This window comes from Podarcis raffonei, chromosome 12 (genome assembly GCF_027172205.1).
Source record: "Podarcis raffonei isolate rPodRaf1 chromosome 12, rPodRaf1.pri, whole genome shotgun sequence".
NCBI classification, from domain to species: Eukaryota; Metazoa; Chordata; class Lepidosauria; order Squamata; family Lacertidae; genus Podarcis; species Podarcis raffonei.
The window spans coordinates 35,734,198-35,761,267 of record NC_070613.1 but is presented as its reverse complement, the minus strand read 5'-3'; the positions used below and the strand labels follow the sequence as shown (position 1 = coordinate 35,761,267).

At 42.2% G+C, this 27,070-nt stretch overlaps 2 protein-coding genes across 2 annotated transcripts; both read left to right on the top strand.

Annotated features, from left to right (window-relative positions):
• The first annotated feature begins 211 nt into the window (after positions 1–211).
• Positions 212–3,922, top strand: NPVF (neuropeptide VF precursor). Its single transcript, XM_053410019.1, has 3 exons — positions 212–375; positions 2,439–2,821; positions 3,581–3,922. The coding sequence occupies exons 1-3, from the start codon at positions 247–249 to the stop codon at positions 3,666–3,668; spliced, it is 600 nt and encodes a 199-aa protein (XP_053265994.1). The 5' UTR covers positions 212–246; the 3' UTR covers positions 3,669–3,922.
• Positions 3,923–5,425: 1,503 nt separating this feature from the next.
• C12H7orf31 (chromosome 12 C7orf31 homolog) lies at positions 5,426–26,575 on the top strand. The gene is made up of 9 exons (XM_053410008.1): positions 5,426–5,479; positions 7,733–7,875; positions 9,107–9,268; positions 15,358–15,387; positions 18,932–19,041; positions 22,230–22,291; positions 23,068–23,233; positions 23,952–24,043; positions 25,671–26,575. The coding sequence occupies exons 2-9, from the start codon at positions 7,742–7,744 to the stop codon at positions 26,457–26,459; spliced, it is 1,545 nt and encodes a 514-aa protein (XP_053265983.1). The 5' UTR covers positions 5,426–5,479; positions 7,733–7,741; the 3' UTR covers positions 26,460–26,575.
• Positions 26,576–27,070: the final 495 nt, after the last annotated feature.

Below are 27,070 nucleotides of genomic sequence, written 5' to 3'. Positions count from 1 at the left end.
TGCATTTCTTGACCAGAAACACTTTTGTTTAAACAAGTTCACAAAGCAAATTCTCTGCATACTTCCCATACATAATTAACATCACATTTCTAATTCATATTAAAATGTAGATGTTTGGAATCGGTGTCATGGTAAGATTATTATTTTTTTGGTTGCCTGATAGTATAAAAAGATGCCACTTTTTCTGCTGTCCAGATTTGGATCTCTGATGTAAATACCATCTAGGAGAACTGAAAATTATTTCAAATGAACAGATTAATCTTATTTACTTTAGCTACATGTTTGCTTTTAGCCTCAAAGACCTTCTGCCGTGATGAATTGGTAATGACCAGCTTGCAGAGCAGAGAAGAATACAGTGATGATAACTATTCCGAGGTAAGAAATTTACTAACATAATATTATCCTTTAAGAACTGTGTTTGCACTGCTGTTGTTGTTTAGTCGTTTAGTCGTGTCCGACTCTTCGTGACCCCATGGACCAGAGCACGCCAGGCACTCCTGTCTTCCACTGCCTCCCGCAGTTTGGTCAGACTCATGTTGGTAGCTTCGAGAACACTGTCCAACCATCTTGTCCTCTGTCGTCTCCTTCTCCTTGTGCCCTCCATCTTTCCCAACATCAGGGTCTTTTCCAGGGAGTATTCTCTTCTCATGAGATGGCCAAAGTATTGGAGCCTCAGCTTCACGATCTGTCCTTCCAGTGAGCACTCAGGGCTAATTTCCTTAAGAATGGAAGCGTTTGATCTTCTTGCAGTCCATAGGACTCTCAAGAGTCTCCTCCAGCACCATAATTCAAAAGCATCAATTCTTCAGCGATCAGCCTTCGTTATGGTCCAGTTCTCACTTCCATACATCACTACAGGGGAAACCAAACCATGGCTTTAACTATACGGACCTTTGTTGGCAAAAGAGGTTGACAGAGAAAATGTTGAAACAGCATATGTGTGGATCAATCAGGGCCGGCCCAAGGCATTTTGGCACCTGAGGCGAATCAGAAAATTGTGCCCCTCCAAGAATTGTACCTCGGGTTAAGAACTTAATTTGTTCTGGAGGTCTGTTCTTAACCTGAAATTGTTCTTAACCTGAGGTACCACTTTAGCTAATGGGGCCTTCTGCTGCCGCACACACACACACACAACACAATTATATATATTTTTAACACCCTTCTATCTTCATCTTCAGTTCACAAACAGAGATCCATGTCTTCCCAGCTCCCACCTAAGACAGCTCCCATCTTTTGCAACCTCACACCCTGAGAAAAACCAGTCTATTCTGCCTCTCCCACAAATCTCTTCTACCAATCTTCTCTCTTTATGTATCTTCATTCATATCATGCTTATAAGTTATGTTATTTAATATTAATAAAATACTATCAAAAACTAAGTAAGAAAAAAGAAAGAGAAAAAAGAGGTACTTCTTCTCTTGTATCTGTCAATTAAATAGAATACAGTTATTTCCAATGTTTAGCAGATACACTCCAGAATAGCTCCTAGCTGTAAGTGGTATGCAGCATTCTGCCATCTGCTAATGGTACTACTTCAAATTCCCTTTGTAGGCCTCCAGCATCTCCAGTTCTGACACTCAATCAGTCTAATATGACTCTTCCTTTATTGTTATTTCCAGTTGTCCCCAAATTAATATTTCTCCAGGTTCTTGTGAGATACTTCTTTTTGTGAGTTCCAGGACATCTCAATAAAATGAGAGTCTGCATTTATTTGCCTGTTTCTTATTTAATAAATCATAACCTCCTGCTTTTCTCTCCTGGAAAATAAGCTCCATCTTGGATGTTAGTCATCAAGGTAGAAATTATCCATCAGACATTACTTAGCAGGATGGTTTCACCTTCCTGGTGTCTGTGACAAAAAATCTGGCCAGTTCCAGCCAGTTGGCTATTTTTTAAAAATATATATTAAGGATTAAAGTAGAAAAGTGGATTGGTAATAAAGCCAAGGATATTAGCCCACACCGGGGTAAGTGCACAGCCAATCTGAAGGTATTGAATCAGAATGAATTGAGTACAGTGATACCTCAGTTTAAGAACAGTCCGGTTTAAGAACGATTTGGTTTACAAACTCCGCAAAACCAGAAATAGTGTCTTGTTTTGAGAACTTTACCTCGGTCTAAGAACAGAAGCTGAATGGTGGAAGGGCACCAGTGGCGGGAGGCCTCATTAGGGAAAGAGCACCTCGGTTTAAGAACGGTTTTGGTTTAAGAACAGACTTCCGGAAGGGATTAAGTTTGTAAACCGAGGTACCACTATATTTGACTCCCACTTCCCCAACTACTCTTGAAGTGTTCTCACTCTCCACAGAAAAATCTGGGACTGGCAGAGAGTCAAGACTTGGAGAGGGCCAAAGCCTAATCAGAATCACACTTAATTATCAGCATGTAACCAGTATATTTATCGCCTTGAAGTTGTGTTATTGTTTTTTCCCCTTTTAGTCTAGTGAAGACATCATAGAAGAAAATCAGAGAAGCCTGAACCTTGAAGAACTGGAGGATTGGGGGCTGAAGAACATCATTAAGATGAGGACACCCACCACAAAGAAGGTGCCCAACTCAGCTGCGAATTTGCCCCTGAGGTTTGGCAGAAACTTTCAGGAAGAGAGAAGCATCAAGCCTGCAGCAAACCTGCCTCTCCGGTTTGGAAGGGCGTCTGCCGGAAGCCTTGCTCGGCACACCCTTCCTTTGTCACAAAGATCTGAGAGAGCTCCTTCGGTTCAAAGTTCCTTCCACTCTCCCGCCAACTTGCCACAGAGATTTGGGACGTCACTTCTCTTCAGTCTGCCCCAAGTGGCCAAAGACCCTGACCAAGGCAATAACAAGTAAATAAATTTAAATCCATTGTTTTATTCAAGTGCTGAACGCTCTGTGGCAGCCTTCCATGATCTGAAGAACACTTCCCACCAGCCACAGATTGTGTGTCCATGATCCAAAACAGTCCAAAACAGCTGAAGGGAACCAGGTCATAGAAAGCTGCTCTATGTGTTATTCATTCAATAAATAACTTCTAATCCCAACCTCATTACCAATCTGAACTGATGTAATAATATACCATTATGAATTTGCCAGGTCAATGTTAATAAAATATTCCCTAGAAGTCCAAGTATGTCCTTTGTGGCTTGAGAAAATCTTAACGGACCTGCCGTCTGAACTTGAAGGAGGAAAGTATGATGGAGAGAGATGTAATATTTTTAAAGCAATGAGGCGACTCTAGAAGCATCCTCTCTGCATTTGATAAAAAATGATCTTTCCTCTCCAAAGTCAAGCTCTAGAGTTGTGCCGAAAAATTCTCCTGCATTATATTTCAGCCATTCTCTATCAATTCTCCATCATCCATTCTCCATTCTCCATCACCAAAACCCAAAAATAATAATTAGACATTTCCTACAATTCAAAACACATTTTTGGAATGGGGTGGTGGAGAGGATTGTTTTCTTTAAAGCATTTGAATGGTACCCTTGAAAAGCACATTTAATTTGAAGAATGATCCAGAGGGTGGTGAAGGGCTCTCTCCTTTACATCCATCCACATTTGAATCATTGGTGCCGCTGAATCATTCATGGTTGATTCTTTCTTTTCAGATTTGGCCATTTACACAATAATATGAAAAGGGAATCTGATGATGAAGAGGCAAGACTTTGGAAGGCTCTGGGTGAATTTCCATTCTAAAAGGCGATACAACGGAAGAGAAAGAAATGGGGCAATTTTTTTAAAAGCCACCAGTCTTCAAATCATGATTTCCATCAAGAGGCATTTGTAGACTGGTGATGGTGGCTGTTGTACTAGTTTGTTTCCATAGCTGTGCTGCGGGTTTCAATCTCTCTTGTACTCTGTACCATTGGTGTCAATTGTAAATAGCATATAGTAGTATTGTATGTAGCTGAAAACAGTGTCAGCAAAATAAAAAATGTCACGACAAGAAATCAAGTGGCTGAAAAGTGTTGCGGAAATAAACAGGTTTGGGGCTTGCTTCTATAAAAGCTGTGCAGAAGAAAATGTACAAAAGGATTGGAATTTTTTTCCTGATTCCTGTGGATGAAGAAATCCTCAAAAATAAATAAATAAATGGGGGGTCTGAATGACATGATGCTGTGCAATGCAAATTTCTCTTTGGTTTTATAGCATAGGAGCCAAGGAAATAATCACTGCCTAGTAAGTGAAGCTGCAAGCAAATTCTAGGCAGGTAACACACACAAGGATGGCTATCTGTCGATTATTTATTATCCATGCATATATATTATTCATGAACTGGGGAGAAAGGTGGGGGAAGGACTGGAATAAATCAAACCTACAGGAATGGATTTCAGGAAGCTGCAGGAGCTCCCAACCTTCTTTGTTTCTCACACAAGTTGTGTGTTGGTGCCTAAGCCCTTTAATTTTTCAAAAGAACAAAACACAATACTCTTGTTAGACTTAGGCCAAGAAGTTAGAGATGAATCAATGAAGAGCTGGCGGTTGTAAAGTGAGTCCAGACACCTGCAGGATTGTACTGCGGTTACGTTCATGTATAAATCAGGGCCAAACTAAACAACATACTGCACTGTGTCACTGCTAATAATCTCAGTTTTTGGCTTTTTAAGTGTGGGAGCCCTACTTTTCATCAGGGCCAGGTACATGGGGAGGGGAGCTTCAACTCTTTCCTCACCCACCATGGTTTTGATTGAAATTGTCATAATTGTCCCCCATAAGTACCAAAAGGAAAGTATCTCTATCATTGGCCACCTCAGGAATCAAATGCTGGCAGGTAGTGGTCAGGGGTTGGACTTGTAGGGCAGAAAGTAGGAGGACCAACATTAGGTGGCGCCAGAGCCAATGAGAGTCAATGCCATCACCTGACTGGTTGCATAACCAAGAAATCAGGCAGGTGGAGACTGGCTGAGGGTAGACTAAGGTTGGTGGGGCAGTGCCCCATTTGCCAGAATGGACTAACCTCCACCGCTAGGGGATGGGGAGTGGTGACCAGATGTTGGTGGAGATAGCCATATGTGGTGTGCCATGTGGCCTCCCCTGCACCCCCTAAGCCTGCTGCCTTCCGTTGTAGTGGAGAATATTGCCCTGTTCCCAGTGACTATGAACATTAGAATGTGTTTCATTCTGTCAAAACATAGAGAATACAAAACTAAGCACTGGTTTAATGAGAATGTGGCCGACACTCTCAGATATCTCGCCCTTGTTTCAAGAAGTAGCATAAAAGGTTGCTTTCCAAAGCACAATTAGGTGAGGGTTTTCTTTTCCTTCATTTAGTTAAACTTCCTTTAAGTACATTAGTGGTATTTTGGTTTCGGTATCAAGCACTATATTTCACTTTTCCACATCCATTTTACCAAAATATAATGTGCCAAATTCAACAAGCTAATTTTCCATCAGAAACTGTGAAAGCAAACAATCAGGACAATCTCCTCTATTGTGATGTCAGATACCACTGACATGACAGGGCAGGAAACTAGAACAATATACTGCACTGCCCTTAAACTAGAAAGGTAGGTTTGAGGCTCAAACTTCCACTTTTATTTCCGCTTCCATCTGTTTCCTCTCTTCTAGCCATTCTTATCTGTCTAACTTTCAACACTGCATGGGGTTGGGGGAAAGGCCTGGAGACTAATGGAAGCATCAAAGATGGATCTTCATCCATCCCGCGGGTAGAGGGTGGTAGTCAAATTTAATAAATGATCATAATAACTTTGAAAGTGGACATGTGTTGCACGCTTCATGGTGTTGTGGTTGTTGACGGATGGCGTTGAGCAAGTTAGAACATGACAAGCCTGCTGGATCAGGCCAAAGGCCCATCTAGTCCAGCTTCCTCTTCTTACAGTGGTCAGCCAGATGGCAATGGGAAGCTCGCAAGCAGGACTCAAGCACAAGAACATTCTCTCCCCTCTTGTGGTTTTCTGCAACTGGTATTTGGAGAGTTTACCGCCTTTGACCGTGAAGGCAGAGCAGATTATTATTTAATAGTCCAGAATGGGTGGCTGATGAGGGATAATGGCTAGGTTGATAGCTGGTGTCAGGCTGCAGGGAATCCGATCCCCCTCCCTCACAGCAGGCTGCCAGTAATGGAAAAAACAAGAAGCTCTTACCAAGGTGTTTTATTCAATATTCACAGAGATAGACATAGGATGCAGTCTCTCAGATAATGGCATTGCTCCGAGTAAAGTCCCGCCCCCTCCGTCTCTCCTATTATACATCATCCCTGCATCAGCTAATCTGTGCTTTTTGCTTCTGAGCTTTCGGTTCTCTTACTCTCAATGCTCGCCAGGTCCTGCGAGGGGGAGGATCAGGAATGCTTTCCAAGGACACTGAATTTGTCAGCTGTCCCTCCCCTGGTTCTTCTTCCTCCTCCTGCTCCTCTCCCAATATTTCCCAGCTTCTCCACTCTGCAGCCTCTGAACTATGACCTTCTGCAAACCACTGGTGTGAATCTATACTGTCTCCCTCTTCTCTGGGAAGTGCAGGGGAGGCGGTCCCCACCATTCCTCCTCAGCCCAGTCCCTGACAGCTGGGATACTTTCTATGCCTTTGAATGAGGTACCTATTGGAGCACAGAGAAGGTGACCTACAACCACCCCTCCAGATGAGGCGGAGGATGATGGGAACAGTTTGTATAAACATAGACTATTTGCCATTTGGAAGAAAGGGACACAGAAAGAAAACTGGTTTCTGGCTGAGGGCATATTGGAAGTACAAGGTATCTCTGTTTGGGAATCTGCTATGGGGTAGCGCATCTCCTGCCTTGGAAGAGGGCCTCTGTGCTTCTCCTTGTGCCAAACCTGTGGCCCTCCAGATGTTGTTGGAATTTGGCTTTCATCAGACCCAGTCAGCATGGCCAATGGGCAGGGATGATGGGAGGTATAATATAGCAACATTTGGAAGGTCACAGGCTTGCCATCCCTGCCTTATGCTCTGCTTGTATATTTCTTCCACTGAAATGTCCTTTGAAGAAGTGAATAGGGATAGAATCAACTGCGTAACCATAGCACTGGTATATGGTGTGTAACTGCTGGTGTAATCCAGCAGGTGAACACACTCACAAAACTGCATGTATTTATCAAAAGTGGAACACAACAGAAATGTGCGATAGTTCTGTATGAATTTGCCAAAGTTCAATGCTAAAGTGGAAGGCATGGTACAATTGTATTTCTGCCATAAACTACATCTTAAGGGAAATCAAAGCAAGAGCTAGAGTTTATTGAATGGCTGCTAAGAAGAAACTGACTCATATTCTTCCCACGTACCATTTGGTACAATGCCCAGAAGCTGAAAGAGAATTTCCCCTCATGCAAATAACTTTAATCCAGCATTCCCCCAACATGGTGTCTCCAGATGTTACTGAACTCCAACTCCCATCAACCCTATCTAGCTTGGCAAGGGATGGCAGTTCTAAACATCTGGACTGCATCAGATTGTAAAAGGCTGCTCTAGTCCCTTCCAACTTTTTTTAGGGACTTTGTTTTAATATGATACTGTGTCACTTTGAAAAAACAAAATTGGCTTCTTCTTTTCCAAAATCCCAAGTTTTCAATGTTTCCAGTTCATCATGAAATTCTTTGTCATATCTACTTTTGTCCAGACTCTCTCATTTTTACATTGCAATCTGAAAAGTGATCAGTAATGAAGTTGGTGCTGTTGCAAAGTCAATTCTAGTTACCTATGAAACAGAATTTTATCTGTTCAAATTAAGCAAAATGCTAGTTGCTTTGATCACGGACTTTTCTGTGTATAAATTTACTCTGTAGCTATTAAAGATGGAAATGCATACAGGTATGACCTATTACAATGATGTACAAGATGGAACAGCCTTAGTAACAAAAACCTTGGAATCTGCGAATCACCTGACTCCGCTGCATATCCCCCCGGGCCCACCTATATCACCAGAAAGGTAAGAAGTAGCTATTCACTCTATATATTTTTTCAATATCTCTATGTAGCTGACTTAGGTCTTATACAGTGGTACCTCTGGTTACGGGGACGCGGGTGGCGCTGTGGGTAAAACCTCAGTGCCTAGGACTTGCCGATCGCATGGTCGGCGGTTCAAATCCCCGCAGCGGGGTGAGCTCCCGTCTTTCAGTCCCAGCTCCTGCCCACCTAGCAGTTCGAAAGCACCCATAAGTGCAAGTAGATAAATAGGTACCGCTTTATAGGGGGAAGGTAAACGGCGTTTCCATGTGCTGCGCTGGTGCTGGCTCGCCAGAGCAGCTTCGTCACGCTGGCCACGTGACCCGGAAGTGTCTCCAGACAGCGCTGGCTCCCAGCCTCTTAAGTGAGATGAGCGCACAACCCTAGAGTCGGACACGACTGGCCCATACGGGGAGGGGTACCTTTACCTTTACCTTTACCTACCTCTGGTTACGAACTTAATTCGTTCTGGAGATCCATTCTTAACCCAAAACCGTTCTTAACCCGATATACCACTTTAGCTAATGGGGCCTCCCACTGCTGCCGCGCCAACGCCACTGAACAATTTCTGTTCTCATCCTGAGGTAAAGTTCTTAACCCAAGGTACTACTTCTGGGTTAGCAGAATCTGTAACGTGAAGCGTTTGTAACCTGAGGTACCACTGTGGTATGAATATATTTATTACGGCCACAATGCTGTGTATTGGAATTAAGCCTCATTGACTTTGAGGAGATTTAATTCTGAGTAAACACACATATAGGGACGCGGGTGGCGCTGTGGTGTAAACTGAGTTTGCCTATGCCTGGTATACATGGTTAGACTCAAGCTGTTAGTCACTATGAGCTAGGTGTCCATGTGTCCTGCTTTATGAGGGACAGATCTCTGTTTGAAGGGCTGTCTGTTTCAAGTCTGATATACACAGAAACAACTCTGAGAAGAAGGCGAGAGAGTCTTCAAGTTGACTATCAACAGTCAGAGCCTGGTCAGCAGTCAGGCCCGCTATGGCAAGATGCATTATATTTCTTTTTAAACTGCAGCAATTGCTTCCAAATGTGAACCAATACGTCTTAATCAGCATATGCAACTACTATGGAAATCTGTGTCCTCTTTGACCTCCGGTCTGGTAAGTGGCCATCCTAGCTATGAAGCAAGCTTCACTCAGGTAGAGTATCATTGTTGCAGCTGCTCTTTGGGAACATTTGATCTGATTTCAGATATGAAGAGCTAAGGGAAATATTCCAGCTGCGCAAGCCCATTGTGAAAGGAGAACAAGAATCTGAACCCCTGTTGCCAGAATCCCACAGAATCTACGAGCCACCTTACAAGTTTGATCAGGAACACCAGTACTATGGCAGTAACAGAGATGCCCTGCTAAGGTAGGCTATCTGCTTTCTCTCTGGATGGCTGGATATTGGTGTTTAAATCCAGAAGCCAATTCAGAAATGCTGGTGTCTCTTGGAAAGCCAAAAACTGATGAGGACTAAACCTGCAAGAATATTTATTTTATAAAAAGCATTCCCTCCATCCTATGGTCAAAAGAGACTGCCCAAATGCGAACAGAGAGCTTTCATGATCTACGATACACTAAGCTCACGTTTAAAATACCTGCCACATTCAATAATGAGGCATTGGTGTCTACATCCTGAAATTCTGCAGTTATCAGATCACTACATTAACAAGTATGTCATTATTTTGGCAATAGTGCCATAGCAAAGGGCACTCCTATATACCTTGTGTGGTTTTGCATTTAGGTTGGTTGAATTGGTTTTTATTCAGCATCGCTAAGATAGACAGGTATCTTCATCACAAGTCAGGTCACATATATCCTCAGATTAAAACCACAAATTGTATTGTGACCCCTTTAAAGACAACTGTATTATAAAATGGGCTTTTGTGGACTGGATTCCGTGTCAGTTCATAAAGGCTTGTGTGTTAAAAATGAACTGCTTTGGCTTCCATTCTTATTGGTATGGAGGAAGGTTAGACAACTTTGGCTATTTGATAAGCTTTCGTTCTGATTTGTTTCTGGGGAGGTTAGATGACAGAATTCCACTTGAAAATTCCACTTGCAAGCATGCAAAAAAATTCCACTTGCAAAAAAATTCCGCATGCAAAAAAATTCCACTTGCAAGCATGCAAAAGCAAGGGAGATAGTAGTAATGGGGGACTTCAATTACCCAGATATTTGTTGGATGTCAAACTCAGCCAAGAGCATAAGGTCAAACAGATTCCTCACTGGCCTTGCAGACAACTTCATTGTCCAGAAAGTGGGAGAAGCAACAAGAGGAACAGCCATTTTAGATCTGGTCCTAACCAATGATGATGACCTGGTTAGTGGGGTAGAAGTGGAAGGATCATTAGGCGCAAGTGATCATGCTCTTCTGAAGTTTACTATACAGTGGAGAGGAGTAGCCAAGCATACTAGGACTCAATTTCTTGACTTTAATTTCTTGACTTTCTTGACTTGACTCAATTTCTTGACTTTAAGAAAGCCGACTTCATAAAACAGGGAAGTGCTGGGTGAGATCCCATGGACAGTAATACTAAAAGGAAAGGGAGTTCATGATGGCTGGGAGTTTGTTAAGAGGGAGATAGTAAAAGCACAACTTCAGGCAATACCAATGAGACGGAAACATGGAAGGTGCCTAAAGAAGCCAGGGTGGCTATCTAAAGAACTTTTAACTGAGTTAAGATTAAAAAAGGATGTGTACAAAAAATGGAAAAGGGGGGAAACCACCAAAGAGGAATTCAAACAAATAGCCAGCATGTGTAGACACAAAGTCAGAAAAGCTAAAGCACAGAATGAACTCAGGCTTGCTAGAGAGGTTAAAAGCAACAAAAAAGGCTTTTATGGGTATGTTCGTAGCAAAAGGAAGAACAAAGAAACAGTGGGGTCACTCAGAGGAGAAGATGGTGAAATGCAAACAGGGGACACAGAAAGGGCTGAACTCCTCAATGCCTTCTTTGCCTCAGTCTTCTCCGATAAAGAAAACAATGCCCGACCTGAAGAATTTGGAGCAAATGATTCAGCAGAGGAAACACAGCCCAGAATAACTAAGGAGATAGTACAAGAATACTTGGCTAGTTTAGATGTATTCAAGTCTCCAGGGCCAGATGAACTGCATCCAAGAGTATTAAAAGAACTGGCAGGTGTGATCTCAGAACCACTGGCAGTCATCTTTGAGAATTCCTGGAGAACAGGCGAAGTCCCGGCAGACTGGAGGAGGGCAAATGTTGTCCCTATTTTCAAAAAGGGGAAAAGAGAGGACCCAAATAATTACCGCCCAGTCAGTCTGACATCAATACCAGGGAAGATTCTGGAGCAGATCATTAAGCAAACAGTCTGTGAGCACCTAGAAAGGAATGCTGGGATCACCAATAGTCAGCATGGATTTCTGAAAAATAAGTCATGTCAGACTAACCTGATCTCGTTTTTTGACAGAATTACAAGCCTGGTAGATGAAGGGAATGCAGTGGATGTAGCCTACCTTGATTTCAGCAAGGCATTTGACAAGGTGCCCCATGATATTCTTGTAAAGAAGCTGGTAAAATGCGGTCTTGACTATGCTACCACTCAATGGATTTGTAACTGGCTGACTGACCGAACCCAAAGGGTGCTCATCAATGGTTCCTCTTCATCCTGGAGAAGAGTGACTAGTGGGGTGCCACAGGGTTCTGTCTTGGGCCCGGTCTTATTCAACATCTTTATCAACGACTTGGATGATGGACTCAAGGGCATCCTGATCAAATTTGCAGATGACACCAAACTGGGAGGGGTGGCTAACACCCCAGAGGACAGGATCACACTTCAAAACGACCTTGACAGATTAGAGAACTGGGCCAAAACAAACAAGATGAATTTTAACAGGGAGAAATGTAAAGTATTGCACTTGGGCAAAAAAAATGAGAGGCACAAATACAAGATGGGTGACACCTGGCTTGAGAGCAGTACATGTGAAAAGGATCTAGGAGTCTTGGTTGACCACAAACTTGACATGAGCCAACAGTGTGACGCGGCAGCTAAAAAAGCCAATGCAATTCTGGGCTGCATCAATAGGAGTATAGCATCTAGATCAAGGGAAGTCATAGTGCCACTGTATTCTGCTCTGGTCAGACCTCACCTGGAGTACTGTGTCCAGTTATGGGCACCACAGTTCAAGAAGGACACTGACAAACTGGAACATGTCCAGAGGAGGGCAACCAAAATGGTCAAAGGCCTGGATACGATGCCTTATGAGGAATGGCTAAGGGAGCTGGGCATGTTTAGCCTGGAGAAGAGGAGGTTAAGGGGTGATATGATAGCCATGTTCAAATATATAAAAGGATGTCACATAGAGGAGGGAGAAAGGTTGTTTTCTGCTGCTCCAGAGAAGCGGACACGGAGCAATGGTTCCAAACTACAAGAAAGAAGATTCCACCTAAACATTAGGAAGAACTTCCTGACAGTAAAAGCTGTTCGACAGTGGAATTTGCTGCCAAGGAGTGTGGTGGAGTCTCCTTCTTTGGAAGTCTTTAAGCAGAGGCTTGACAACCATATGTCAGGAGTGCTCTGATGGTGTTTCCTGCTTGGCAGGGGGTTGGACTCGATGGCCCTTGTGGTCTCTTCCAACTCTATGATTCTATGATTCTATGAAATAATGGCAGTCTAGAAGCACCCTTTGTTATATTTGCAGCAACAGGTTAACATGGTTGTCTCTCAAGTTGTTATTCCCAGCTAAGATCAGACTGTCTTTAAATAGCACATGGAGCTTGAGTGCTGTTGTGGTTGTGCCTTTAGATTTTGATGCAGGGTCTCAGTCCTTGCAGAGAGCTAGAGGTTAAGTTAATAACTGAAGAAAGGGTTCTCTCATTGCCCATATGAAAACTTAGCCGGCTGACAGAAACTTGAGCATTGTGGGATTAGAACTGCAGAACTATAGTTTTGCCACCTGATGGCACCAAAACACAAAAAGTGATTGCTGCACATTTCAGAACTGGAATAAACATAATTATTTGTTTGAATGCCTGTTTCATTCAGAAAAACACAGCTGCATTATCAGCATAATGAAAAAAATAGGATACATTCCAAGAGCAACTATTAAAGCCCACATGAGATCCTTTTAAAAAAATATGTTGTTGTTGTTTAGTCGTTTAGTCGTGTCTGACTCTTCGTGACCCCATGGACCAGAGCACGCCAGGCACTCCTGTCTTCCACTGCCTCCTGCAGTTTGGTCAAACTCATGTTTAAAAAAATATATCTATTTGCATTTATACTAATCCAAAGATATACGAAGGTTCATTCCCAGTACAGATTATCTTTTATAATACACCAGAATAAAATAAATACTTTAAAAATCTAATCTAAAAAAGAACAGAAGGGGAAAGAAGGGAAAAGGAAAAGAAAGAGGGGAGGAGATAAAAAGACTTCCGGTTTTCTGTCCTTCAGCAAAATAGAGTATTCACTCATTAACATCCACCTATTCTATTTTTTATGACCCAATATTTTTTCAGTCTTCAAATCCAGAAATTACAATGAGTCCAGGTGAGATCCTGAGCTGTGTCCCTCCCCTACTAGGTGTTGATGTAGGGAAATGGTGGTTCCTTATTTTAAAACATACTTCCTTCCCGTGCAGTGTTTGTAACGTTTATGGTTATGTCTGGACACATGTCATGTCAGGAAACCAGCCTCCAGAAAGCTGGAAAGAACAGACTCGATAGATTAAACCTGCTCTACGCATTCAGCAAAGTGGTTTGTTTAGAACTGCACCCCTTCATAAAATTGCTCATCTTGCAAGTAAAAAACCTAGCACATCTGGAAGAAAGGATTGTCTAGCTGGGACCATTCCATGTTGCCCTAGCTTTCTACTTGCAAAGATTCCATATGCAGGTAGATTCTGTATATGTGGGCAACCGTGGGCCAAAGACATTCTTCATTATTTGTTTTATTGCCCATTATACACGGAGCTTGGAGACGCTTTCTAAATCCCCTGTTTGTTCAAGAAAGCAGTCTCTCCTCAGCGGAGAGAGTTCTGTGATTGTTGAGTAACTCTAACACCCGTGAGGCTCATAAAGTCACCTTTTTTGCACTAGCAGCAAGAAAGATTAGGAAGAAGGAATTGGACAAAATAACAGTAAATTGTAAGGAAGATTTGGCGTTCTAAATTGAAATACGTTGTATGTGGTTGCGGAGGCTCCCCATTCACAGTCTTGCTTGCAACACATGGTTCTGCTTGTTCAAATAGAGGTTTTGCTTTATATTTTATATTGCCTGTGTTATATGGTTTTGTCTTGTCCTTTGGCTAGCACAATAAATTTACTGAACAGAACTGAACTACTTCCAGTGAGTTGTTTATGTACAGGGAGGGTTCATAGATGTGATATACCACCTGCAGTTTGAAATGGCACAGTCTCTTTTACCACCTCAGAAGTCGACCGCCTCATTTTACTGCACACATGCAAGCCTTGCTCCCTATAATTTTTGGTTGCTGCTCCTGCTGTTATTAATTTTATTTTAAAAGTGCCCTTCAGCCCATAGGATCCCAGGGCAGTGGACAAAAATAATCAAATAGAAGTTACCTGCTAGTGGTGCAGCAGCAAAACTGCTAGTACATTTGCAAAGCTAAGCAGGGTCTGGTCTGGTTTCAAATTGGATGGGGGACTGCATGTTGAGATTCCTGCCTTGCAGGGGGTCAGACTAGATGACCCTTAGGATCCCATCCAGCTCTACAATTCTATATGATTCTAAATACAATACAAAATACACTGTTTAATAGCAAAATAATTATCAAAATCAATAAACCACCGGCGTAAATATTTTACAACTATGAATAATTCAGCACAGTGCAGACAAAATACTAACTGCTGGATTCCAAATAACATTTGTCTCCCAAAGTAGAACCATCCAAAGAGGTTCTCCTCATTTTGACTCCTAACAATGCAAAGTGCTGCTGTTTGCATCATGTTACAATCCATGTCCAAAATGTGAAGGACATTTTATCACCATCATCAATTGAAATTATATACTGCCCTATACCCAGAGGTGTCAGGGTGGTTCACAGAATAAAATCAAAATATAAAACCACAAAATACATAATCAAAATAAAAACAACCTAATAACCCTCCCCCCCCCAAAAAAACCCCCCAATTTAAAAGGGCATAGGATGTCAATCAAATCAACCAAAGGCCTGATTAAACAGGAATGTTTCTGCCTGGCACCTAAAAGTGTATAATGAAGGCACCAGGCGAACTTCCCTGGGGAGAACATTCCACAGACGGGGAGCCACTGCAGAGAAGGCTTGTTCTTGTGTTGCCACCCTCCGGACCTCTCCAGACCGATGGGTGAAATTTACTAAGCTTTGAGTATATCCTAAAGCCATTTGGCCAAATTCAGCTGCAGCAATCAGAATAGTCTCAATTACAATTGCCTTTTGGAAGTATAAGGTATCCTATACACTGGCGTAATTGGCTGACCTCTCTCTTATTACAGACTTCCTGACTTGCCAGAAAATTCAGAGGAGTAAGTATAGTTAACTTACGTCTGTGTTAAAATCTGTGCCTTTTATATTCAGATAACAGAAGAAGTATGACTGACATTTTTATCCATTTCCCAGCCAAACTGGCTTCTAAAGCAGCTTACAGTACAAAATATACAATATATTAGGACTATATGGAGGAGTTTGTGGCTTCTAGTTCCTGGCAATTGATGCCACAGTCCAGGTTCCCAGCTCTTCCCCCTGGGGCGACAGAAAGAGCTGAAGATGACCACAAAGGCTTGCTGATGATGAAGACACTGCCCTTCCCTTTGGTTTATTGTTAAATTAGTTTCTGTATAATTTATTGGCTAGAAAATGATATGGCCCAAGCTCTCCACTGGACCTCGTTCCAGAATTCTGCATTACCCTTCCTGAAGCGCAAAAAAAGTTAAGAAAGAGAGAAAATAAGTCTGTGCATTTAGCACTCCGGGTGCAGAGAAGGGCAGGGGTGGGGTCATCTTCCTAGGAAAAGGGAAAGAATTCATGCTGAGTAAGGATAAAAATTTATTGCTTGTACCCCAGCCACTCTGGGCAGCTTCCAACAGAACACCAAACATCGAAAGCTTCCCAAAACAGGGCTACCTTCAGATATCTATGAAAAATCATATTATTTAGTCCTCCAATGACAACATAAGATCATCGGCATATGCTTTCAATTTGTATTCTTTCACTCCAATTTTAATTCCGCGGATCTCTGGAGTTTTCCTTATTTTATTTGTGATTATCTCTAACATCGTAATAAACAAAAGAGGTGACAGAGGGCACCCCTGTCTTGTACCTTTCGAAATTTCAAAGGATTCTGTTAAATTGTTATTGATAACGAATTTAGCGCTTTGTTGTAGAGAGTGTTTGTAGAGAGTGTTGGTAAGGTGTTAGATCAGCTAGAAGAATTTGGAAAACTATCTGGCTTTAAATTAAATAGAACAAAAACTAAAATGATGACTAAAAATCTGAAAGAAGAGGTAAAAAACCAACTTGAAACTCAGACGGGAATTAAAGTAACAAAAAAAGTAAAATACCTTGGAATCTGGTTAACAGTGAAGAATATAAATCTGATGGAAGATAACTAGACGACCACATGGAAAGAAATAAGGAAGGACCTAGATACTTGGAACAGAATAAAACTTTCTTGGTCGGGGAGAATGGCGGCTATTAAAATGAGTTTATTACCGAAATTGCTATTCCTATTCCAAAATATACCGATAATCAGGGGAACCTCAATATTTAAAGACTGGCAGAAAATACTCTCTAAATTTATCTGGCAAGGAAAAAGACCAAGAATTACATTCAAATTACTTACAGATCAAAGAGATAGGGGAGGATTTGCGGTTCCAAATTTAAAGTTATATTATGAAGCCTCGTGCCTTTGTTGGGTTACAGATTGGATTATTCTTAAAAATAAAGACCTGTTAGACCTAGAAGGATTTAACATAAGATTCGGTTGGCACGCTTACCTATGGCGCAACAAGGGAAAGGTCCATAAAGGATTTTCTAACCACATTTTTAGAGGGTCACTGCTGGAAGTGTGGGATAGAAACAAAAAATTACTGGAACAAAATACCCCTTGGTGGTTATCACCAATTGATATTCTGACAATAAAAAAAAAAATATCGAAGGAGAAAGATGGACCTACGAAGATTTGCTAGTAAAAACAGAGAACGGTTGGAGGATTAGGCCATATGAAGAAATAAAAAACAAATTGACAGGTTGGATCCAATTTCACCAAATCAACTCTATATGGACTGAAGATAAAAAGAATGGGATGAGTGAGAAAAAATCTAGATTCCAGATTGAAATATTAGAGAGTAAAACAAAACTCCTATCGAAAATGTATAGCCTGTTGCTTGAATGGGACACCAAGGATGAGGAAGTAAAGGAAGTAATGGTGAGATGGGCAATGGACCTTGGACATAACATAGAGTTTGATAAATGGGAGGCATTATGGAAAAAAGGAATGAGATTCTCGGCATGTACAACACTCAGGGAAAATATGTATAAAATGATGTACAGGTGGTATATTACGCCTGTAAAATTGGAAAAAATATACAAAACTGGTGATAAATTGTGTTGGAAATGTAAGATCAAGGAGGGTGATTTTTATCACATGTGGTGGTCGTGTGAGGTAATCAGAAAATTATGGGAATCTATTTATAATGAATTAAAAAAAATCCTTAAATACACTTTCATAAAAAAACCCGAGGCCTTTCTGCTGGGGATAATTGGAGAGGAAATCAAAAAGGAAGATCAAACACTTTTCCAGTATGCAACAGTGGCTGCCAGAACTTTAATAGCGCAGAATTGGAAGACATCAAAAATCTCAACTATAAACGAGTGGCAAACCAAACTATTTGACTATTTAGAATTGGCAAAAATGACACAGAAAATAAGAAACCAAAAAAGCATAAAGTTTAATAACGAATGGAATAAATTTATGGTATACATGGAAACAGAGGTAAAAAATTTGAAAATCAGAGTAGGTGAGACATAACGCTTGTGACGCAAAGAATTTTGTGAGGAAAAGAAACTGTAGAAAGAGAAATTTTGAATACATTCCGAAACCGAGATGAAGGGAAGTCAATTTAGTGTTGTGTGAGTTAATGTAAGGTAATTTGTTGATGTTTTATGTCAGGTGATGTTTTTCTTTTTTTCTTTTTTTTCTTTCTTATTATTATTTCTAAGTTTGTCTTATGTATTTTTTCTTTGTGTATTTATGTTTTATATGTTGTCTTTGTTTTATAATGAATTAAATTCAATAAAAAAAGAAAAAGAAAAATCATATTATTGTTTCTTTCCTTGACATCTGACAGGAGGGCGTTCCACCTGGGGGGGGGGGTGACTACCAATAAGGCCCTCTGCCTGGTTCCCTGTAACCTCAATTCTTGCAATGAGGGAACCACCAGAAGGTGCTGGTCATCAATCCGGGCTGAACAATAGGGGATGGAGATACTCCTTCAGATGTCCAGGGCAGAAACAGTTTAGGGCTTTAAAGGTCAACACCAACACTTTGAATTAAACTCAGAAACGTACTGGGAGCCAACGTAGATCCTTTGGGACAGGTGTTATATGGTCCCAGTGGCCACTCCCAGTCACCAGTCTAGCAACCGCATTCTGGATTAATTGTAGTTTCTGAGTCACCTTTAAAGGTAGCCCCATGTAGAGAGCATTGCAGTAGCCAAGCAGGAGATAACCAGAGCATGTACCACTCTGGTGAGGCAGTAGGGATGCCCTTCCTCCCTATGCCTTTGGCTCATTCTTAGGACTTCTTTCTTTCTTTTTAAAATACTGTTAGTAAAATCTGGGTGAAATGTGTTGCTGTAGCCTGTAGATTAAACAGCTGAATCCCTTGACTGAACCCAGGGCATTCCTGTTGCCAGGTATGGAACAGCTTGTAGAGAAGTCAAGGTAGAAGTATGGAGCAAAATTAAGGGATTGTATTTCTTCATCTGAAATCCATTCCAAGCAACAGAAGCCCATCATGACCATACAATGTTCTTTGTCCTGTCAAAAACTTTCTGCTGTATTTGATAGATATGAGAAGTATCTAAGGCACAAGTCGCCAGCCAATCCAGAGACCCATCTTGTGGCCGGCCGTCATCGGCCACTTCATCCTTACGTCCACAATAACATCGACATCACAGGTAAAGCATTATTCATTTGTGCCTGTGTGCGGTTTTGGTTTAAGTCTCCTCATGTCTTTTTTTATCAGCTAGAGAAACTTAATTTTAAAAACTGCTCCTCCAGATGATGCTGAACAACAATTCCCACCTGCCCTAGCAATCTTAGCCAATGGCTAAGGGATGATGGGAGCTGTAGTTTAGCATCTGGAACACTAAATGTTCCCCACACCTGTTGAAGATCATATTCTTAACTGTGTAAGACAGAAGACCTCTCTATTTAGAAGCTTTAAGGCAATTCTGTGCATTATCTTGGGGGAAGGGGGGGACATATAATTGGAAGGTAGGAGTCAAACCAACGGCTTCAAATTACAAGAAAGATTCTGACTAAACTTCAGGAAGAACTTTCTGACAGCAAGAGCTGTTCAGTAGTGGAACGGACTCTCACAAGAGGTGGCGGACTCTCCTTCCTTGGAAGTTTTTAAACAGAGGTTGGATGGCCACCAGTCATGTATGATCTAGTTAAGATTCCTGCAGTGCAGAAGGTTGGACTAGATCAGGGGTTGGCAAACTACGGCCCCCAAGCCAGATCAGGCCCGCCTGGGTGCTAAATCCAGCCTGAGAACCCACCATGAAGAGTTACACCTGCCCTTCCCCTGCCCCATTCTTCCCAATGTGCACAGGAATTCATTCATATATATTTTTCAAAATATAGTCCAGCCCCCCACAAGGTCTGAGGGACAGTGGACCGGCCCCCTGCTGAAAAGGTTTGCTGACCCCTGGACTAGATGTCCCTTGGGATCTCTTCCAACTCTACCATTCTGTGATTCTATTATTTGTTATGCTACCTTTTCCCAAAAGCAAAGGTATGACATACCTGGTATGTGGAGGAAATATTGGCCATCTCTGTATTCAGGGCTTATCCATCTCCCCCTCGTCCGCACACTTCTTCCCAAATGCTAAACATCCTCTGACTCCGAGATCCATGTAAGGCTCAAAACTGTTTTAGAATCAATAGAAATCTGCTGGTGAAAAAACCACCAGACTCAAATCTACTGAGTCAAGGAGGCTAAGCCACAGACTCAGTCTTGATGGCTGAACCTTGACTTTTGAATTCAAGCTCTGTACAGGTGCTCATAACATAATGGGTTTATTGGCAGGGTTCCACAGAGTTCCTGGTGGGGCTTTTAACTGAGGCCTGCAGCAGGGTTTCTCCTGTTCCAAGGAAGGGGGAAGGAGATCCTGGAGATTAGGTTGTAATGTAGTGACATTATCAAGCCTCCTTCATCCAGCCAGTCCTGCTTTTGTTACTTTATACATCTGTCCATGCAATGCAAATATATGCCACTGAAAGCAAAGGCTTTACAGCTGTGCCCCCAATATCTTCTGAAACTGAGGGATTGTTCTTCTCAGCCTGATTTTTCAGACAAGCCATCCCTTCTTTATCTATCTATTGGGGTTTGCCCCTTACGATGTTTTCAACTGGCCAATACACACACATTTGTTTATTTGTTATATTTATATAATGCCCATCATCCCAAGATCTCAGGGTGATTAACGAGATAAAATATAAAGCAAAACCACAAATAAATAGTTAAAACAAAAACAAAAATAATAACCCCTCCTTCTGCAAACACATTTAAAAGGTTATATAATATTAATCACCCAAGGCCTGGTTGAAGAAGAATTTTTTCGCCTGGTGTCTAAAGATGTATAATGAAGGTAGGGGGATGCAGGTGGCTCTGTAGTCTAAGCCACTGAGCCTCTTGGGCTTGCTGATCAGAAGGTCGGCAGTTCGAATCCCTGCAACGGGGTGAGCTCCCGTTGCTCTGTCCCAGCTCCTGCCAACCTAGCAGTTCGAAAGCACGCCAGTGCAAGTAGATAAATAGGTACCGCTGTGGTGGGAAGGTAAACGGCATTTCCGTGCGCCCTGGTTTCTGTCATGGTGTTCCGCTGCGCCAAAAGTGGTTTAGTCATGCTGGCCACATGACCCGGAAAGCTGTGTGTGGACAAACGCCAGCTCCCTCGGCCTGAAGCAAGATGAGTGCTGCACCCCATAGTCGACTTTGACTGGACTTAACCATCCAGGGGTCCTTTACCTTTACCTTTTACCTTATAATGAAGGTGCTGGATGAACCTCCCTGAGGAGAGCACACCACAATGTATATGCGTGTTTATTTTTATTTTATTATTCCAGTTTTAATTTTTCTCCTTTTCCCCTAAATTGCTTTGAATGTGTTGAAAAAGTAGCATAACATCTTTTAAATAAATGAATAAATGACCATACTGCGCATTCAGACTTCTATAAACGTGTTGGCAATAACGCAAAACGGATAACAGGCAAAGGGAAGTAATGTAAGAGGAAAACCTCATGAGACTAGTGCAGTCACAGAACATTTGTCCAGTTTAAATGCATACAGTGTTAAGAAGCTTTAATCATTGGGAAGTAATGGCATTAAGCAACAGGTCAAGTTGAGTTAAGGAGCTGTTATCTCCAACCACCCATCACCACAATGTTGAATAAGAATGCTGAAGCACATTATGGGATCTTTGCCTAGTAAACCAAGGAGGCTTTTAAGACATTATTGTACAATAGTATGATTAGCATTCCTCCTTCTGAACTTTCTCCCGTCTGCCAGTACTGGCCCTAAGCAGTACAAAGATGGATAGATGTGCGCTTCTATTTTTGTTTTGCAAGGGACCATCAGAGGACAAGTTCTATTCCAAGCAAAGCTTATCAGGTTAAGAATTATGGCCTTCTCTGAGGAATTCTTCAGCTGTGTTCCTTCTTTGCATTCAGGCACTGGCAGCAAAATCATTGTACACCGAGTGTGACCATACATTTAAAATACACACCACCACCACCAACCCGGAAAGAAACCTGGGAACTTTGGTTGACCCTTCACAGAGCACCCTTAACAAACTACTGTGCCCAAGATTGTGCTTTTACTGTATGGTGTGTCCTCAGCCAATTTTGCTCCTCTTCCACAAACATTGTTAAAAGTGCTCTGCAAAAGATGGTAGTCTTCTGCCTTCTGCCCAACCGAGACACAGGCCAAGACCTACTGGTAGATCTCTGATTTGCGGTGAATCAGGAAGTGTTTCTTAACTATAGCAAAGTAGCTGCCCCCTTCCAAGTCAGATTCTTCTTCTAACCTCAGCTGCTTGAATTTCATATTATGCAACCAAGTATTTCCTCCTGAATTTTAAAGGTGGCCCCGAAAGAGACGAAAGAGCCGGCGAACCTTTAGACAGACGGCTTGGATACTTTCCTGTAGGTAATCGCTACTATGGTTGGGGATTTTAACATTAGAGGGAGGGCTACAGCTCAGCAATCAAAAAGAACCAGGTTCAATTCCTGGTTATCTCCATCTTTAAAAATAAAATTTTAAAACCTCAAGTAACAAAGAGGTTTTGGAGACAGCTCTGGCAGAGTAGACCAGCTTTTGCCAACCAGCTTCATGGACTATAATATTATTGTTGTTGTTATTTATTAACTGCCTTCCATATATATGTCTCAAGATGATGCACAAAATAAAAACGACCTTTTTAAAAAAGTTTAAAACATAACAATGACAGGAAATGATTTTTTTTTAAATCATACAAAGTAGACACGCCCATGGCAGAGGCAATGGCTTCTTTGAATGGAGGAGGGAGGGTGGCAGAATGTGTGTAGAAAATATCCCACAGTACTAAGGTAGCATTCATATTAATGGCTCCATCCTCTTTTGCCTCTGGTGCTGACCTCCACTAGCACATGGCCTCCAGAAGGTTGCTCAAAGGGGAATGTGGCCCTCAAGCTGAACACAGCTCCCCATCCCTGCCCTAGACTCTTATGTGGAAGTGTGGGAAGCGCATCCAAGTGTGGAAAGTGCATCCAAACTTTTACCATCCTCATTCATTTGCTCCCAATTGGACAGATTTCTAAAACCACGTTTTAAACCTTGACAGCTTCAATTTTGAAAGTTGTGTCCTTCCTACCCTCTCAGCAAACACTCACACAGTTCAAGCAGGAGCATTTATCATGCCTGTTCTACTTCTTATTCTCAGAATGGCGATGAAAATGGTGAGGCAGGCGACCCAAATGCTTCCCCAAAGGGGGGCCGCAAGAAGACTTCCAAACCCCCGGAGCTTGACATTTCATTCAGAGCTGCCAACATGCTGGAAAATTTCAAAAAGGCCCTCTGGTTGTCGACTTACAAGCGTGACTACACAGGTACACCCCTATTAAACATGAGAGATTAAGGATGGAACACAAAATACCTACAGATAAATCATCTTGAGATTTGCTCTGCATTTTCCAAAATATTATGATGAGGGGTTTTTTGGGGGGGACAGTCTTGATGATACCTGGGGTCCCAATTATTGGGACCTGTACCTGTAAGGCTGGAATGTATACGAGGGAACCTGCAGACTGGGTCAAATTTATAATGGTAATGGCTTTAGTGAAGCCTTCATGAGCATCTCAAAGAACAAGCTAAGTGATGCTACTTTCCAGGAAAGGGGACCATAGGCATCTTCCTCACTCCCTTCACCTGACTAAAGGCCACATGATCCTAGGTAGAAGAACCATGCCCAGAATTGGTATATCTGTGAGGTACGAGCAGGATGTTGAAGCTGCAGACACAGAGACATGACTTTGTGTCTCCCCTGGAAGCTTAAAGGGGAAGCAAAAACTACAGGGGTGGGTGTTGTTGCTGTGAGCCGCTCCAACCTATGCTTGGGATATATATATGTGTAAATAAAACCATTTATCCTGGAGACACCACCATCTCCATTGGCTTTCATTCCAAGGAAACCAAATCCTGGGTTAAGCACAGGTACCTCTGGAGTCTCTAACAGCTTGGAGACTGGGGTAACACATAACAATATTATTGCATACCACATATTACATATTAACTTCCTAAACTGATGTCATCATTGTCTTGCTTAAGGCAAAGGTTCTATGAACCCCTTGTTGCTGGATGACCATGATCCCAAGATGATTGGCAGAGCAACTGGAGAACTGGGCATGGACGTTGAACTCGTAAGTATGGCAACTAGGACCTTTCAAGCTGATCGTCCCCTTTCTGATGTTCAGGCTGTGAGTGCCATTGATGATGTAGCCCGAAGGGCAGCACCCACCCACAGCACCCAAGAGGAGATATCAGCAAGCTGGGAGGTGGGCAGAAATGCAAAAACAAACAAACGTGTTTCTAAGGGAAAGGGAACCCACAAAGCAGCCCAATGAGGACTGAGCATGCTCAGTTTCACAGAACAGCCAGCTGACTGTCCTAGAAAACCAGGTGGGAAGGAGAATGGAATGGAGAGGCTGGAATTCTGAACAGCAACACTCCACGCTGCAACCTTATTGTTGCAAGGCACTCTTTTTCTATGCATTAGCTTTGTTTGTGATGAGACACGTTTTATTGATCTGTGGTGATGAAATGTCTTCATTAAAGCTTTTCTTTAATGGAGTGGAACAAATAAACTGTTATCGCTAATAATAATGGAAATAAACGGTAAAAAAGGGTAATACCCTGGACATAGCTGTCACCTTGCAATGCCTACAGCGACTTCTAATCTTGCTTTGACACTGAAGTTGCGATCTTTTCAGCACCAGGTTAAGATATTCCTCTTTGATAGGGCTGGGCAACATATCACTATATCGTCCAAAACCAGTTTGAAGTCCATATTGTGGTATCGGTGTCATAATTTTTGACCTGGCAATATATCATGAACCATGATGTGTGTTTGTGTGTGCTATGCAAAAAATCGCAATGTGGGAAAAACCGTGAACCCAGACGATGCCTTTATACATAGCTCCATCCTTATTTCAGACATCACGATATATCAGTATATTGCAATGTTTAGTTGGTAATATATCATGCTGTTGAAAACCAAATATCGCCCAGCCCTATTCTTTGACCACACATTTTTAAAGGGTTACATTTGTCCTCCAGTCTGTTTGTTATTTTCATAGATGTTGTCCTTTGGTTTCTTGTATTCTCTTGTTGCTGATATTATCATACACTGCCCTGGAATTTGCTTGCACGAAGGACAATTTATTTAAATATTAAATCATCAAGCAAAGATATACAGTATCTAGTTTGGTCCTATAACAGAAATGGGGAATTTCTGGCATGGCAGATACTGCTGGACTACAACTCCCATTGCCCCTGACCATTGGCCATGCTGACTGGGGCTGATGGGAGTTGGGAATCTAACTGCATCTGGAGAGCCAAAAGTTCCCCATCACTGCTCTGAGAGTTGTAATAATAATAATAATAATTTATTTGTACCCTGCCCATTTGTTTCCCCAGCCACTCTGGGCGGCTTCCACAGAGACCAAAAATACACTAAAATGTCACACATTAAAAACTTCCCTTAAGATGCCTTCTGAATGTCAGGTAGTTGTTTATCGCTTTGACGTCTGATGGGAGGACGTTCCACAGGGCGGGTGCCACTACCGAGAAGGCCCTCTGCCTGGTTCCCTGTAGCTTTGCTTCTCGCAATGAGGGAACCGCCAGAAGGCCCTCGGCACTGGACCTCAGCATCCAGGCAGAACGATAGGCGTGGAGATGCTCCTTCAGGTATACTGGGCCGAGGCCGTTTAGAGAACATCACTGTAAACAGAAAGGGTAGCTATCAATCCCAAACTATCTGTTTTTCAGAGAGAATCATTTCCGTCAGCTGAGACTCAAGTAAGACCCTTAGAAGGACGTATTGCTCGTGCACTTCAAGGCAAACCAATTCACCCCTATGACCCTCAGCAGCAGGATCCTGGCTATATTTGTGAGCACCCACCTCAATGGACAGGCGAGTCACTCATACGCAAATGTTTAGATGCGGTGCAGAGCAGCAGTAGGCAAATGCCTCCGGAAACAGACAGCGGAGCAAGAAAGAGAATGGAGGACTTCCAACAAAATCAGATCGATCGTCCGGTAGGTAACCCAAGAGAAAGCATGAAACATACAAAACTTCCGTGGAGCAGGTTTCAGAAAATTACAGATACTTGGAAGACAGAGAAGTTATATCAAAGGCAGCTTGCTGTCCCCCCCGAACCAGAGATTGTTGTGAAGCCCGCTGAATCCATTCGCTACGAAGATCTGCCCCCCTCCCGCTTAAGCAATTACATCGTGTGGCACCATCCCATCAGCCTCTCTAAACCAGGCCCAACGGAGGTGAGCTTTGAAACATGTGACGACATCCCAGGTGTTCAATGTGTTCCTAATGTGTTCCCAGGGATCGAAAGCAGGTCCACTTTCCCAGAATGGATTCCTAACTGCGGGATAGCTCGGCCTCAGACAAAATTAAACGATATGCAGTATTGTTTTAGGAAGGGTGAAGCCATCAAGCGCCTGAGTGATCTAACTAGAGGAGGAATAAGGGACCTGAGGGATCATGACACGAAAGGCAGAAGGCACAAATTCTACGGCGTGAATGCCTATCACTATAACTGAGGCACGTCCTCATCCTTTCAAAAAAAGCGAAAGGGAAGGGCAAAAATAATCTCAGCCGATTTCTCCAGTTGCTGCTTCTGAATTGGTTTGCTGTGCTTTAAAACACTCTCCTAGTTTTTCAGTTTTTTGTGTGAAGTACTGATTCAGTGTCGTCCAAAGGCAGGTTGAGGCAGCTCTGAAGGGGGGTGGGAGGAATCAAATGAGAACTAGACAGAAAGCCTCTTCGCACCTAGGGCCACATCTGCTAGCCATGCCTCTAATATTATGAAGTACAGTGGTACCTTGGTTGTCAAATTTAATCTGTTCCGGAAGTCCATTCCAAAACCAAAGTGTTCCAAAACCAAGGCACGCTTTCCCATAGAAAGTAATGCAAAATGGATTAATCCGGTCCAGACTTCTAAAAACAACCACTAAAACAGCAATTTAACATGAATTTTACTATCTAACAAGACCATTGATCAACAAAATGAAAGTAATAATCAATGTACTGTACTGTAAAATAAATATGACAGTACAGTGGTACCTCGGGTTAAGTATTTAATTCGTTCCGGAGGTCTGTACTTAACCTGAAACTGTTCTTAACCTAAAGCACCACTTTAGCTAATGGGGCC